Raw genomic sequence first — 17,177 nt, forward strand, 5'->3', positions numbered from 1 at the left:
CCTACAGGTTTGGCATGCTTGAGATGGCATATATGCACGGGTTAGTGTAAACAAAAACTTTTCTGAAAACTGACAGGTGTGCACAATGACATTTTTGAAAACGGAGAGGTTGAAATGTCCGTTTATGAAAATAGCCGGCCATGTGTAAGCATAGCCTCAGTCAATTGCTGAATCCTCCCTAAGCACTGAGCCCTCACAGATACGAGCTCATTTCCTGTATTGCAGTTGCATTGATGGCTGCATAAACAAAGTTGGTTGTTCTTGCGCTAGACAAACAGCAGATTTATTGTAGGCAGAAGTGGTAGTGTAATCTAGTGTAAGGGTTAGCAAGCCATAGCCAGAAAAGTTGTGAAGATGCCATCACTTGCTACCCTTGAGCAAGGCACTTAACATAAGGCATGGGTCCTAAAGCATTTTACAAATCTAAATCACTTTGGATAAAATGGATAAATGCATAAATAAATAAAATGTATTTATATTCTCCAACACATATACTTAACAATATTTGGTCTCATGAGACAGGGAAATTCTTTAAGGACTTCAGCAGTGGTGTGGTTTTGAATGTAGTGCTGCCGATAGGTCTTGGTTCTGTCGAGCCTCTGTAGAATTATATCAAAACTTGGCCTCGCCTTATGGTGCTCCTGCTGCAAAACCTCAATGTGCTGCAGGATGGATCTCAAGTCTTCTGTAGAATCCAAGGAAACCTACAGTGCAGAACACCCCACCCCCCGCAAAAAAAGCCAAACGGTCACCTTTGTCATCATAAAGGCTGATTTTACATGCCAGTGGAGCAGAGGGATGCAGTGTGCTGGCTTCCATACACGTGTTTAACCTGCCTCAACAAATGCTGGTGCTCCATTTCTTACCTGTTCGCAGCTCCTCTTCTGCAGGCAAACCTCCTCAGTCTCAACCCCCCGCTTTCGTCCTGAATGGCGTGCCGAGTACTTCTCTTTCATTTTGGAAACTTCTTCCAAGTTCACTAGTGGTCTTCTTTCTTTCTTAAATTTGTTTCTAAGTGATTCGAACAAGGCATCCTAAGGAAAAAAACAGAGTGGTAGATTTACTAATTATTTAAGTGGCTTAAGTATAAGTATATACTCTTGATCCCGTGAGGGAAATTGGTCTCTCCATTTATCCCAATCTATGAATTAGTGAAACCCACTAAGCACACAGTGAGGTGAAGCACACTAATCCCGACACAGTGAGCTGCCTGCTACAACAGCGGTGCTCGGGGAGCAGTGAGAGGTTAGATGCCTTGCTCAAGGGCACTTCAGCCGCTTCCTACTGGTGGGGTTCGAACCGGCAACCTTCCGGTTACAAAGCTGAAGCGCTAACCAGTAGGCCACGGCTGCTTCAAGACAAGTTATTGGAGTTGTCATCACAATAATAATAATAATAATAATAATAATAATAATAATAATAATAATAATAATAATAATAATAATAATAATAATAATAATAAAGCTTTATTTGTATAGCACCTTTCATACACAGAATGCAGCTCAAAGTGCTTTACATTTGAAGCATGTAACACAATAATAGTCAGTCAGTCATTATCAATCACTTTTTGCTGTTTATGTTATACTCAGCAACATATCAAAAATATAGAAAATGGCGTCATAAGACTGGCAGCCTTAACCCTCTTACCCCCACAAGCACGCCATATGGCAACTGTGGCAAGGAAAAACTCCCATATTCCAGGAAGAAACCTTGAGCAGAACCTGACTTAATAGGGGAGCCCATCTGCTTCTGGCTGGCTGCATGCCTCCAATAGTAGCAGATGTAGAATAATCTGAAAATGTAGTCTACAGGATAAGATGAGTTAACTAAAAGCTTTTCCTGTACAGGTATGTTTTCAGATCTTTTTAAAAAATATTTACTGAACTCGCCTGCTTGATGTACAGAGGCAGGGTGTTCCATAGTTTGGGGGGCATAATGGATAAACGCAGCTTCTCCACTTTGTTTGTGGAGCACTTTGGGTGCGATTAAAAGATTAGAATTGGATGATCTAAGTTTCCTTTGTGGTTGATAAGATATTAAAAGCTCAGAGATATATGAAGGTGCTATGCCATTCAGAGCTTTGTAAGTAATTAACATAACCTTAAAATCAATTCTATAGGAAATAGGGAGCCAGTGCAGTTCAGCCAACACAGGGTGATGTGTTCTCTCTTCTTAGTCTTAGTTAAAAAGTCTAGCCAAGAGAGTTCTGTATGAGTGCCAATTTCTTTAGATATTTTTTTGGGAAGACCAGTGAAAAGTGCATTGCAGTAGTCTAACCTGCTAGTGATAAAGGCGTGAATTAGTTTTTCTGCATCTTGTTGAGTTAAAAGGGCGCGACTTTGGCAATGTTTCTCAAGTGGAAATAGGCTGTCTGAGTAACTTTACTGATATGGGGCTTAAAACTTAACTCTGCATCTAAGATGACACCGAGGCTTGTTACTTTTGGTTTGACCTGGTGTGCCAAGTTCCCCAGATTACTAAGAATAATATCTCGCTTTAGTTTTGGTCCAACCAGAAGTACCTCTGTTTTGTCATCATTTAGTTTCAAAAGTTTTTGCTCATCCACTGATTAATGGAGGTTAGGCATGCAGTGAGGGAGCAAAGGCCATCTGGGTTAGTTGGCTCCACAGAAAGATACAATTGGGTATCATCTGGTAGCTGTGGAAGTTTACATTATGCTGACTTATGGCGTTTCCCCAATGGAAGTATATATAGAGAAAATAGCAGGGGACCAAGGCAGCTCCCCTGGGCCACACAAAAGGCAAGTCATGTTTTTCAGATACATGATCTCCTAGACTGATATAAAAATCTCTGCCAGTAATGTAGGTTTGAAACCAGTTTAGAGCATTATCAGAGAGACCCACCCACATCATGAAGGCGGTGAATTAGGATGCTATGATCAATGGTGTCAAATGCCGCGACTCAAATCCAGAAGAATAAGGATTGAGACTTTGTTTGAGTCGGTAGCTAGTCTGAGATCATTGACTATCTTTACTAGAGCCGTTTCTGTGCTGTGATTTGATCTAAAACCTGATTGGAATTTTCAAGGATACTGTTTTCGTTGAGGAAGGTATTTAACTGATTGCAAACAACTTTTTCAAGTACTTTGCTCAAAAACGATAGATTTGATATAGGCCTGTAGTTGCTCAGATTGGTATGGTCAAGATTTGACTTTTTAAGTAAAGGTTTCACAACAGCGGTTTTAAAAGCAGTTGGAAATATACCTGTTTCTAATGAGGTATTTATTACCTTGAGAAAAAAAGGGAGCTAAGCCATCATATACTTTTTTGAGGAATGTAGTAGGGATTGGATCTAAAAACACATGTTGAGGAGCGGTTTGAGTTATAATTTTACCAAGCTCAGATTGAGTAATAGTGCTAAAGGACCTTAATTTTGGGGGCTGTTTTTGGGTGTACTATCAAACATATTACTTGTGTTACCAATAGCCTCCCTTATAGAAATGACTTTGTTTTTGAAGAAGTCTGCAAATTCTTAGCATCTTAGAGAGGATGCCTGACTGAGTGTATCAAAGGTGTTTGATGCAATAGCCTATCAATGGTAGAGAACAACACCCTAGAGTTTCCACTGTTTTCAGCAATTACCTTAGAGAAGTGGTTCCTCCTCTCATTCGAATAGCTCTATTATAATTTGCAATTTTTTCTTTTAGAATAGCACGGTGAACCTGTAACTTAGTTTTTCTCCATGTTCTCTCAGCTTTCCTACATGATCTTTTTTAGATCATGGATATTTTCGTTCATCCAAGGTGTCAGTTTGCTACAGGGCTTTTTTTTAGTCTTTAAGGGTGCCACTCTGTCAAGCAGAGCCTAATTCACGATTAAGAGCCTCTACCATTTGATCAATGGGATGATGTAAAATATCTAAATTTATGGAGTCTATAAGAGGGTCGAGGGTGTTGCCAAGGTTGTGGGTGGGTCCTGTAACATGCTGCTTTAGCTCTAAACTGTCCAACACATTAAGGAACTTACTGGCTTTAGCATCAGTTGTCTTATTGACATGAATATTGAAGTCGCCATTTACAATTATCCGATCATAGCTAGTGATGATGAGCTTACATAAGTTCAGAAAACTGGTTTAGAAAGCCAGTCCATAGTTTAGGAGGGCGGTATAAGGTTAATAGAAGTACAGCTGGGTCAGCCTTCAGAGTGAGGGCAATATACTCAAAGGAAGCGAGTCGCCAAAGTTGACTTCGTGTGCAACTATATTTGTTTGAGAGAATGGAGGCAATTCCACCACCTCGCTTGCCTTGTCTAATTGAGTGGAAGAAATTATAATTTGGGGACAAGTCTCAACAAGAACAGCTTAAGCTGTCTGAAGTCAGCCAGGTTTCAACAAGAAACAGAAAATCCAATTTTTTTTCACTAATAAAATCATTGATTGCAAAGGTTTTGGTAGTAAGTGCACCTATATTTAGTAAACCCATGTTAGCTGAAAATGCCTCTGGCTTTTGAGGAATATGCTGAGGTATGGAAAGAATATTTGTTAGGTTTCTAGTTTTAAATTTGTCTTTTCTTTTACTATCGTTGGTAGAAATCAACGTTGGAATAGAACTATAAGCATAAGTCATGCTATTGCATGACACAGCTTGATCTATGGTAGTAGTATTGTATGTTACCCTGCAGAAAACATTCTCAGACTCATCCACATGTATGCCATTCGAATCAATACCTGGGAAGTGAATCTGTAAATATTTTCTACAGAATGTCAATGTCTCCAGTGTGGACGCTATGTTGTCAGAGAGTAGCCTGGCTCCATGTTGGTTTGGGTGGAGACCATCAAAGCTTCAGCATACTGGGCCTCTCCCAGAACAAGCCCCAGTTGTTGACATAGGGGATGCTTAGGGAGCGCAGTAGCGTTTGAGCCAGGTGTGGAGATCGAACAGTCTGGACCATCTCTCAGCACCTTTTCTGTAGGTAGGGAGAGGCCCAGAGATGACAAAGCGTTTTCTGTGCCCATCAGAGTGGTGATGAGAGTTTTGTAGTTTCCTGCAGTGCTACTGACTGCTTATCTCTGATGTCGTTCTGTGCTCCACGTGTCACGATGATGTTGTTGACCTTGGTGTGGCGGGCCAGGATGCTTGGGAGTTTCTGCTGGATGTCAAGGACCTTGGCACCAGGGAAGCAGTAGACCTTGGAGGGACCGCTACATGATGGGGGAATGCAGAGGTCTCTAACCATGGAACTGCCGATGACCAGGGTGGAGGTTGATGAGGTCCGGGGAGGAGGGGGTCGGGGGGGCGCCGACTTTGAGGAGGGACCAGGATGGTTGTCTCAGGGCTGAAGGGGCTCCTCATCCTCGGTCAGAATGGCATAGCGATTTTCCAGTCGTATAGGTTGGGCTGGGCCTGAGTGCCGTAAGCCTGAGTGAAAGCCCTCATCTCAATACTATCAAACATTTGTGGACAGTACTGAAAAGGGTGTGTGTTGGTTTTTTGATTGGACAAAATGTACACTGAAAAATCATGTCCACATATGGACCTACCAATGAAAGTGTCCTTGGCATGCCCTAGTCCAGCTTCTTCAAGCCATTCACAAACTTGTGACACTGACCATAGATGCGCCATACCTGATGAAAAATATAAACATTAATTAGAAAAATCATTCAATTTACTTATGAACACCAAAAAACAAATGGCATACTACAGTGAAATGCATTTCCTATTAAATTGCTTGCATTTCTAAGCATCTTGCATCAAATATGCTGACTTGACTGAGACACAAATGGGTATTTTTCATATACCCCAGAATGCTTGCCTTGTGCTGTGCAAGCCGCTACCTGCCTGAACGAAAACGCCATCATGCTTAAAAAATATTCCAGCATGATAGCTACGCCTATGTTGAGGTCTCAAGTACGAATATTTGTGAAATTATCAATTAAACTTCAGATGTGTGACATTTTGGTCTAGAAAAATCATAACCAACACACTAAACAGGACTTGACTAGTTTAACAGACACGGCCAGTGTCAGTGAATGCAGCAAGCCTGCCATCGAGTGACAATTGAATATTATTACCCATCGTCATACATCAGACAAAGACCTCGTGTGCGTCTCAAGGTGGAACGTACAGGAACATTTATAGAAATTCAAACCGTATTCTTTCTGTCTGAAACTGCATTTAGCCGTTTGCATTTTGGAAACATCCAAAGGCGAAGCCCAAACCCGTTACATATACGTGATCGTGCCATTTTAAGTTTGGCTAGCTGCTAAGTTAGTTAACGTTCAGTAACATATAACACTCCACCCACATGAAATTAAAGACAGAGACAATATTCAGATAATGACATTCAATCAAAAAATGTCAAACTGACCGTTGAACATGTAAGCAGCAATAACTTAGAAAAACGTTGATAAAGTTTCAAGACGCAGCTATTCAGCTAGACACCGCTACTGCTTCCAGGGCTAGTCTAGCAACTCTCCGTTGGCTTGTGAGCTCGAAAAATTAAACTTCTATCAGGCCAATCAAATCGTGTATAGAGTCGTTAGGCGGGCTTAACATAATGATTGAAGGCAGAGTTGCAACGGTTTGGTTTGAATTCCCTGCTACTTGTAAACAAAGAAGATGGATGTTGCTGTTGGCGAACAGTGTGACACGAGTTAAGCTTTTTTTAAGTTGGCAAAAGTTTGAACTAGCCCACTAGCTCCGCTGGTGGGAAAACGCATGGGACTCATAGCAGCTGTCCTATTGCGTGCAGAGGGGATTTGAAAGACAACCGATTATCCCGCCCCTCGGACTGAGCACTGCGAACGGTGAGTGCCCAGACCCTACATTTTAATGTGCGTCTAGCTCGTCAGGCTACTTACAACAAAAGATCCATTTAGACACCATGGTGAATCTGTAATACAGTGCCTCTATTTTATTAACTTGAAGTAATACAACCTATTTTTATAAGTATTTAAAAGCAGCCTGTCCATTAATGCTGGCACCCATTTCCAGGTGCATTTTTTCATCACATTAGGCAGAGTGTGTCTGCATGCATTTGCATGACAGTTTGCACAAAATTATGGTATATAGTAATCAAGTTTCATATTTTTTTCAGCAAAGTGAACGGCAGTGAACTGAGAAATGCGCATACCATCATAGTAGTTTCCAGTGATGTAAGATCTTTCAGTCCTGCTTTGTCCCTGCTGCTGGCCACTGTGTTTTTTTGTATTTACCTTCTCTCTCTTGGTCTTTTTTTAAAGTCCCTTTTTAATTCCTGGTTTCATTAAAAATGGATCTACCCTACTCCATCAGTTTTCTGTGGATGTGGACACAGGCCAACATCAACATGGGTTTCAGCAGCACAAAGGACTGGGGTGTCCTTTCTTTAACTAATGAGCTCAGATATCATCAGCCGTACATTAGAGTTATTATTTTTGTAGTACACGCTATAATAGCCTAGAACAGAACACCAGTCCTATCATAATGATTATCACAAAACTATGTCACATTAGAATGTCAGTGAATTTGCTGAGTTTCAGAAATTCTGTCCACATTCAAACAAAGGGACACACACTGAGAAGTTATAGGCGAGGCATTCCAGTATTTACTTACTGTGGTACCCTTTGATAACGTGACTGCTTTCTTCAAGTAACTGAAGTGAGTGTGTCACATGTATATAACAGCCCTTGTGAAACATTAAGATCAGAGTCAGTCTTTGGACCACTTCAGCACCATCAGCATGAACTGGGCCTTTTTGCAGGGTCTCCTCAGTGGGGTCAACAAATACTCAACAGCGTTTGGCCGTATTTGGCTCTCTGTTGTGTTCATCTTCAGATTGATGGTGTTCCTTGTGGCTGCTGAGAAGGTATGGGGGGACGAGCAGGGGAACTTTGACTGTGACACAAGGCAGCCAGGTTGTAAGAACGTCTGTTACGATCACTTCTACCCCATTGCCTATTCACGGCTCTGGTCACTGCAGCTAATCTTTGTCACCTGCCCTTCACTGCTGGTTTTGCTGCATGTGGCCTACCGTGACGACCGTGAGCGAAAGAACCAGCTGAAGAATGGTGAGGACTGCCGAAAGCTCTATGAAGACACTGGAAAAAAGCGTGGTGGACTCTGGTGGACCTATTTATTCAGCCTGTTCTTCAAGTTAGCAGTGGATGGTGTTTTCATTTTTCTGGTGTTCTACATCTATGAAGAAAATTTCTTTCCACTGGTGGTGAAATGCAAAGAAGCACCTTGCCCGCAGGCTGTAAACTGTTTCATCAGCCGTCCCACAGAAAAGCGTATCTTCACCATTTTTATGGTCATCACCAGTTGTTGTTGTATCCTACTTACATTGCTTGAGATGGTCTACCTGATGGGAAAGCGCTGTAAGGAGTTGGCAACCACTCGCTCTGGTTACAGACATCAAGGACACATTGCATCTCTAACAAATTCTCAGGCACAGAATGCCCATAACGAGTCCATGGTAAAGGACCATCAGGTAGAGGGAAGTGCCCCTGCCTATAAGGCTTGATCTCATGTGTTAGGCCTATTCTGAGCGTCTGAGTATGCTCACATGACTAATGATAATTATCACTGAAATAGAACGAAATACTGCCTTCACCCCTTTGTTTCATTCAAATGCATATCAGTATCTTAACAGATATGTTGATGTTCAAAACATATGTTCAAATCCAGTTAAATTCATAATTGTGTTGCAATTTATGTCAACTGTTTACACCATTAACAGTTATGCCAAACCAAAGCATAACAGAATTGTTATTGTATTCCATTGTTTTGTATATTTCTCTCTAAATGCATTAAAACATTTGAATATTAAACATGACTATGGTGAATTGGGTGAATGTTTTGGTTTCAAACTTAACTTATATTTGATTTCACATTGTCTACTTATTTTTTCAATTATTATTTTAATAAAAACGTTTATATACAGGTGCATCTAAAAGTCCATTGCACAGACAGAGATTAAAGGCTCAGGAATCTATTGCTGGTGTTTAGCTGATGAGAGCTCTTTTCAGGTTGACATTTTTGTATAAATTCTTTATTGTAATGTTTTGAGATACTGGATTGAACAGTAGTCATCTAGATTAGAATAATCAAGATTAAAACAAAAAAAGGCTTGAAATATTTAACTTTATGTATAATGAATATAATTTATATGAAAGTTTAACTTTTTGAAATAAATTACGGGGAAAAATAACTTTTCCATAATGTTCTAATTTTTTGCAATGCACCTGTATATGATCTTTTTTTCAGTTTCAGTTTAAAGATTAGTATTCTTTCAAAGAAGAACAAGGAACACTACAAATTCATCACTTTGGCATGGAAAAATCTAATGACATCATAGTAGGAGGAGCCTGTGTGCACAGTATCTGCACACGGTGATGATACAACTCAAATATAGTTTACTGAATAAAATCATATCATGCCATAAAGGTGTGGCAGGAGTTCTTGAAACAAGACAAATGTTTTTTTCAAAGTTGGAACCGGTGTCATATCCTGGTTCTGTGATAAGCAGATCATGAATGGCCAATTGATAACCCAGGCCCCATTAAGTATCTTATACCTTTGGTAAGTCTGATATGACTGAATGCTATGCCTACTTGCATGGCTCCACATTCCACTCACATGGCAAACAAGGGCTTGGCTTTTGCTGATTATTATTAATGTGCATTGATAGTCATTAGAAATGATATAGGATCAAATAAGGTTTGCAAGACAGCAACAAACGTGTGTAAGTATTTGTGCGTACCTGTGCAAAAGCATTTCCCCTCAACATGAAAGATTTATGTTGAAAAATCCCTCCAGTCATGGGCAGTCATGATGAATCAACAAGTGACCTTGACTATTGTGAACAGAGGTATTGTGAGCTGTGAAGGCTTTCAAAGTCTGGAGGTAGGTTTGAGTGATTGTACAAGATATGGTGGTGGAGATATGGACGTGGTCACGTTGATAATATCATGCCAGTAGTGCAAACACCAGACTGCAATGATTCAGGATTGAACAGGAAATAAATTATTTGAGAGTTTGTCATAAACACTCAAGCAGGATGGTTCTCTTTAGTCTGTAAAAGGCAATAGAAAACATTTCAAGACTTTGGTGTTATTTTTTAGAAATAATAATAATAATAATAATAATAAAAATAATAATAATAATGCATTTTGTGCATAAATACCTTTCATGACACCCAAGGTCACCACACAAATGCAGATAATCAAAACAGTCATAAGTTATCAAGTCACAGTGAATATGCTAGCCGAAAGAGATGGGTTTTTGGTACTTTTAGTCCACAATGGATTCATAATGCCTGATGTGATGGGGCAATGTGACAGAACTCTCTCTTGGTGTTGAGGTTCATGTTTTATATGCTGAGTAGACCCGCTGAGTGGGCAGGGGTGTAGTTGTGGAAGCATAGCATTTTTAGAAGATTTATTTGCATCCATCTGAGAGTAAATCAAGTCTCGCACTTAGCACTGAGCTTACAAGTCAAGCTGTAAAGTGTTAAAGCAGCACTGCAACAATTTGCCACTTTGTGGGGTATGTGTTTATCAGGCAGCTATATAATTTTGCATCTTCTAATTCATTTTGATGGTACGGTTATGTGAAGGACAGGTAATAGTCATTCCTACCAGCCATCCATGATATGCATGATGAAGAAAGCATCACAGCATTACTGGCTATATTGCAAAGGACATCGATGCAAGCTTCTAGCTGTGTCAATAAGGCTCTGAATGGTGTTTGCAAGGTATTGCTAGTTTTCCCCCAAAACTTTCTGCTGCTTCACCTCCTCAAGCATGCTCCAGTACAGAGCCACATATATCATCAGGGGTCGTGGGTGTCTAAACCCATGTTATTTGTGCTGCTGACACCTTGCACCTTGCAACTAAATCATCAGGGGTCGTGGGTGTCTAAACCCATGTTATTTGTGCTGCTGGCACCTTGCACCTTGCAACTAGCAGTTATCTTACTATAGCATGAAAAATAAATAGGAAGTATGTGCCACATCTTCAAACACCTCTGAAAGGTGTCAAACAAGCTTCCCTTTGCAACTACATCCCTTGACACAAATGTTAGGAACAAAAAATGAAGAGTTCAGATGCAAAACCCTCTAAATCCGTCTGACCACTTTTCTTTTAAATGAGCAATTAAATTCAGTCTCCTATAGGTTTTTGCCTATAAATCGATATTTCAGACCAGGAAAGGAGTGGTATTTAGTGGGTTTAGAAGTTAAATTATTTGATTAGCGTATACTATTTGTGGAGAGCATCCCCTCACCATCTTTATCTCATTTTTGACATAGGTGGCATTTAGAGGCTTTTGCATCTGAACCCTTCAAATATTCTGATACATAGTCTATGAAACATTTATAGAATAATGTAAATAATAGTAAATGGATGATACAGTGCATACAAAAAGATATATCAAGAGATTAAACTCTTCCACAGTAACAGTAGAATGACTTTCAGACACCTTTTTTTAGAATGCCTTATGTTTTATAAAAATGTCTTACTGAAGTACTAAAACACCCACACCTGTACTGTACTACTTAAACTCCTGAAGCTTACGTAGGAGTTGTTATCAAAGTGTAATCAGACAACCACACCCTGACCAGTGAGTGTATGCCCTCAGTTAATCAAGGAGCCACAAAACTGCTTTCTGATCAGAGAAGGCATACAGTGGACAACACCGCAAAGAATCCCTAACTGAGACTGGTTGAGAAGACTTTTGCAATCACAGAGCTCAATTGTATAGGATGATCAGAGTAGGATGATCAGATGATGATTTTCTGTACTAACTTCACAAATTCCTAAGTTAAGGATTCATATTGTATAGCAGATATCAATGCTGAAAGTCAGTGATAAACTGAAAGTCATTGATCAATTTGAGTAAAATGGAAATATGAACATTTACAATTTCAGTACACTTAATGTGTCTGCACAATCTGATATTTAATGATTATCACTTAAACATTTAGTGCTTGGCAAACTTACATCTGAATGTTGTGTCATCAAAAATCTGTTTATGTGGAAGCTTAAATATAATAATAATTTTTCAGAATGAAACTTGAATATGTTATTCCTTTTCTCCCTATTTTCCCCATATAGAACAACATTTGAACTGCTGCACTTCTGATAGGCTACTCATTTGAATTAACACTCATTTAACCTACCCTCAAATATACTATCACTATGGATTGGAAGGGTCTGGAAGGTCTCCTTAGTGGAGTGAATAAGTACTCTACAGCCTTTGGCCGAATCTGGCTGGCGCTGGTGTTTGTTTTTCGTGTCATGATCTTTGTGGTGGCAGCTGAGCGTGTGTGGAGCGATGATCAAAAGGATTTTGACTGCAACACACTGATGCCAGGGTGTGCCAACGTCTGCTATAACTACACTTTCCCCATCTCACACATCCGCCTGTGGGCTCTACAACTCATATTTGTCACCTGTCCTTCTTTCATGGTGGTGATGCATGTGTGGTACCGTGAGGATCGTGAGCGCAAATATCGTGCCAAACATGGCGATGCTGTGCGTCTTTATGATAACCCAGGACAGAAGCATGGCGGTCTGTGGTGGACTTACCTTCTTAGCTTGTTCTTCAAGACGAGCATTGAGGTGCTTTTCCTTTATCTACTGCATTACATTTACAAAAACTTCGATATGCCCCGCAAGGTGACCTGTGATATGTGGCCGTGCCAACACCAAGTAGACTGCTACATTGCCCGCCCTACCGAGAAGCGGATCTTCACATACTTTATGGTCGGTGCCTCAGCAGTCTGCATTGTGCTCAACATTTGTGAGGTTCTCTATCTTATTAGCATGCGTGTGTTGCGCCACAGTCACAGAAGGAGAATGGCCACCACAAGGAGGACCTGTAGAGAGCCTTACTGCACTGACTGTAGCCTGCCCATGTCCACCTACAAGTCAGTCAATCCGCCCAAGGAATTAAAACCAGAATGACAGTGTCTCACAAACACCTGATTGCCATACTCTTTCAACACCGCCATGAAAAGAGAACTTAATCAACCAAGTCTATTGTGTGCTTTTTGTCATTAATCTTTAATTCTGCTTTTTTACAATAAATTTTAGTCACAGTAATGTCATATTCATTTCTCATTAATCCTACAATGAATCCTTGATTGAGATGATTGAGTTCCCATCTTACAGGTATTGCATTATATTATATGTGTTTTAATATTATATAAATATTATATTATACTATTTGTTCAACTTCTCTTGAAATGACAAAGTGCTGACAATTCACCCTTATTGAACAGGCAGTGTGCTGCACAAGTGGGCTGAATTTGCCCAAAAACTGGATGTTGGATTGGGATCACAGACTCTTACGGCTGTTATGAGACATGACAACTGAACTCAAGAGAGGGAGGAAGTTCCAGCCCCATTCTTTTCAATGGAGCTAGCTAATTCAGCCAGAAATATACTCAGTGGGCTGATCTTTAAAAATGGCATGCCCACTTTTAGCCACATTTTCACAAACAAGCCAATAAGGTCCCACATTACCGATCATGGCCCCAAACTATGTTGTCCATGGATTGGCTGATCAGCCACCAATCCACATAGACAACGTACAGTATAATGTGGTACCTACTGTGATTAGCTTATTTGTGAAAATGTGATTGGAAATGATGTGTTCATAACGACCGTAAACTCAGAAGACCCAACTTGAAAAAATCTGACTTGTAAAAAAATGTGTTCATGAATTAACAACCTGCATTTTTGTGCTGTTTTTAGGCCTACAGGGAATGCATATGTTTGTCTACTTACCATGGTTGGTCAAGAACGAGAATGTCTTGTTGCAACAAAGATAGATAGATACTTTATTGATCCCTAGGGGAAATTCAAGGTCACAGTATCATACAGACAACATAAACACACACATTCACTAACAGCATAAAAAGTAATTAAAAGTATATAGGCTAATATAAAAAACACAACTAAGCAATAAGGACTGTAGAAGATAAAGAATAAATATACTAAAATACAAATTATACTAAATAAAACTTAATCTAAATCAATTCTAACAGTATCCACATAGTGGGTGATTAATCAATCAGGTGCGCTTGCAATGACTGAAGCAGGGACTGAGCCTGTGGTCCTTTGGCTGCCATGATTGGAGAGCATGATTGTGACATCAAGTGTGGTAACTTGTGGTAACACAAAAGTTTCATACATTTTTTTTCCATAGACCATAAAATAGATTTTTTCCCTGAGTCAGATGTTGAGGTGTCAAAATCTCTGACGTGTCATGAATGCAGCAGCAACAGGGATGCCATTTATGGGGGATGCTAACTGACTGACCCTCCAATCCAAACCCCCTGGTTAAATCATTGTTGTGTCATGGGGCAGAGAAATTTCCCATAGAGGCTAGCTAGATCATAGCCTAGGCCAACCCTTTGTCATTCAATTAACCTACAACTCCCCACAGTTCTTTAATTTACTCATGCCATTAGACCTATTTCTTCTATGACAATCTGATAACTAAACACTATTATCAAATGTTTAACACTTCCTTTTCATTTTATTGAAAAAATAGGCTACATCTGATCAGGTGGTTCTAATTCCAACTACCCTTAAAACCATGCTCAACTCACCTTGATGTTAATCAGTAATTTTTGAGATCTGGGACAAAAAATGTTGGCCAGATAAAACAAGGTTTTGGGGTAAAATTGCACAATATTAATTTGAAAAAAAAAGAAAAAAAAACTAAAAATCCTTAGAAAAACAGTTATTCCACCGCGCTTCTGTAATTAACTAACTGGTGCGTCAACGGGAGAGGACTAAGGAGTTTTACCGGACACAGATGTAAAAACTTCAGATGTAAGAAAAACTGTAAAAAACTGTAAAAACAACACCGATGTAAAAACTTCAGATTTTATTTTAAAGTGCCAACATCAGGGACTAACGTTTTTACGTTCTGCCACGTCTTCGTCAGAGTCACGAAAAATAAAAATCTGCCTGCCTCTATGGGAATTTAACATAAGCAGTGGCGGACCGTCAGGGCCTTCAAGGCCTTCTCTGAAGGCCTAACTATTTTCAAACGAATGAAAAATAATAGTGTCTTTATTAACATTTTACTTGACCATTTATTATTCGCTTCTTCTCCTTCCCGATCGTTCTTGACTAGGCTAAACCAAAGATCCTTGATTACTAGCTTTAACCCTCTCTGGCTAAACCATATCCTACCGCTGTCCGCTATATTTGATTGACAGATTGTGTGAACAAATAGTGAGGGCGTGCGATACATTTTTCTCCAATCGCGTGTCTTCCCTTGTTAAGGCCCGCATCAGGCCTTCACAAGGAATCACTGCGTTTTCGGTACCTAAGCAACCATAGAGCATCACAGTCCCGCCCACAGGAGTTTCCGGAAGTAAGAATTCAATGCAATTTCTCCATTGACAATTCGGGTATAAGCCATAAAAACTTAACTGCACATGGTAGACTCAAAACCAGCTACGGCTGTACTAAGCGATTGTGTATGCTCATATAGACGCCAAAAGTTCACGGGGCACTAACATCGTTTTGAGATAAATGTATTTTATTCGCGATGTCTTGGATAAGTACTTCATTACCCACAATCCTGAACAATCCCACAATCCCACAGTGATGCCTCTGATTGGTGGAAAGGCCGTTAAGGTCATAGGGAGGGAAAGTAATCTCATTGCCATCTAGTGGTTGCGTTCCTAGAGTTTAGCGGAGTGGATGGGATTTAAAAAAAAAAAAATGTATATATCTCGGTGCACATTGGGATCTTAATTTAATGTTAGGCACTGGGGTCACCTCTATTGCTTCAAGTGGTCATACCTTATTTTTAGGATCAGTTGAATTGTTTTGAGTTTTTGTCGTAACACGGTGATAAGGAACTACAGCTGCATGTGACGTCACATGTTTGGGCGCTTAATCTCTAACTGATCAATACGGCAATTTGCTTAACTGGCTTAACATATTTTGTAATAACGGAACGTGATGTAAACCGCGTGGTGATAACCTTTTGTCTGGATAACTAGTGTTGTGCTTCTACTCACATAAAGAGCTGGCTGTAAGTGTTAAGTGTCAATGCTAACCAGGCTAATAAACAAACCATGCTACCGTGAGTAACGTCGAAGGGTAAAGTCACGTGACTTCTTTTGTAGTTCGTTTATGAAACAAAAGGAGCAATTTCGATTTTCTTAAATAAGGCAAAATAGGGTCTGACATTTTCACAGTTAGAAGATTATTACTGTATAGACACTGAAACATATTTTTGGGTATATAACACCGCTGATTAGGCTTCACAATATTTTTTTTAAAATAGGTCTATGGGACAACATTGGAGCTGCTCTTCGATAGGAACGCAACCACTTGGGGCGCTGGTTTTCACTTTCCCTCCCTATTCACCTTATTCCGCGCGCAAACATGGGGGCGCTAGCTTTGCCCACATTGTCTCCGAACTTCCGATTGAGCAGTACATCCATTGTGATACATTGAGATAGCAGAGCTCTATCGAGATGACTGGCACCATATATTATGGGTCATCCTAAAGTTAGGAACGTTTATTTAGGATTTTGGTGACTTAAGACATTTCTGTTATACAGCTTTCCTATCTGAAGTTATAGGAAAAAACTGACTTTGGAGCGGCTGTTCTGTAAGTTAGCCTCTCTATCCTCTTCTGCCGTGTTATCCCAATGAAGCTAACTAGACGTAGCTAGCCGACCGGAAGTTTAAAGACAACGTGGAATTTAAAAAAATGGGTGGGGCTGAATAAGGTGAATAGTTTGAAACTTTATCAGCGAAAATTATTGACAAAGATGGCGGAGTGTTTTACTGCCTATGGCGAAAATCTTAATGTGAATAAAAACTTTCTAGACGAACATTGGTACTTGTATCAACAAGGATTGTGGTTTATATATCACACGAACTTAGTCAGGCCCAATACACCATCAAATAGAACACTGCAAATGCTAGTTTGAACACTTAACTTTTCAGGTAGCCGATAGGCTAATCATTAGCCTTTCAGACATTAGAATGTCATTATAATGCTGCTAACATTAGCCTACATGCTGCAATACAGGTATGAAATATATTATGTTTTAGTGACCTTGTTGTTTCTTTGAACATGAATTGTTGTTTATATGAAACATCAACTTAGTCGAGGCATAAAAAGCCCTGTATATCCCCATTAAGAACTTAAACCTTTGAACTAGCTAGCTAGCTGATAGCAAAGCTGGATGCTA

At 39.8% G+C, this 17,177-nt stretch overlaps 2 protein-coding genes across 2 annotated transcripts; both read left to right on the forward strand.

The window, feature by feature from the left end:
- The first annotated feature begins 7,679 nt into the window (after positions 1-7,679).
- LOC125285006 (gap junction beta-4 protein-like) lies at positions 7,680-8,462 on the forward strand. The gene has a single exon (XM_048229187.1). It carries the CDS (start codon positions 7,680-7,682, stop codon positions 8,460-8,462), a length of 783 nt encoding a protein of 260 aa, XP_048085144.1.
- Positions 8,463-12,126: 3,664 nt separating this feature from the next.
- Positions 12,127-15,193, forward strand: LOC125285395 (gap junction beta-3 protein-like). The gene is made up of 2 exons (XM_048229819.1): positions 12,127-12,778; positions 15,177-15,193. Exons 1-2 carry the CDS (start codon positions 12,139-12,141, stop codon positions 15,191-15,193), a joined length of 657 nt encoding a protein of 218 aa, XP_048085776.1. The 5' UTR covers positions 12,127-12,138.
- Positions 15,194-17,177: the final 1,984 nt, after the last annotated feature.

Source organism: Alosa alosa, chromosome 20 (genome assembly GCF_017589495.1).
Source record: "Alosa alosa isolate M-15738 ecotype Scorff River chromosome 20, AALO_Geno_1.1, whole genome shotgun sequence".
NCBI classification, from domain to species: domain Eukaryota; kingdom Metazoa; phylum Chordata; class Actinopteri; order Clupeiformes; family Clupeidae; genus Alosa; species Alosa alosa.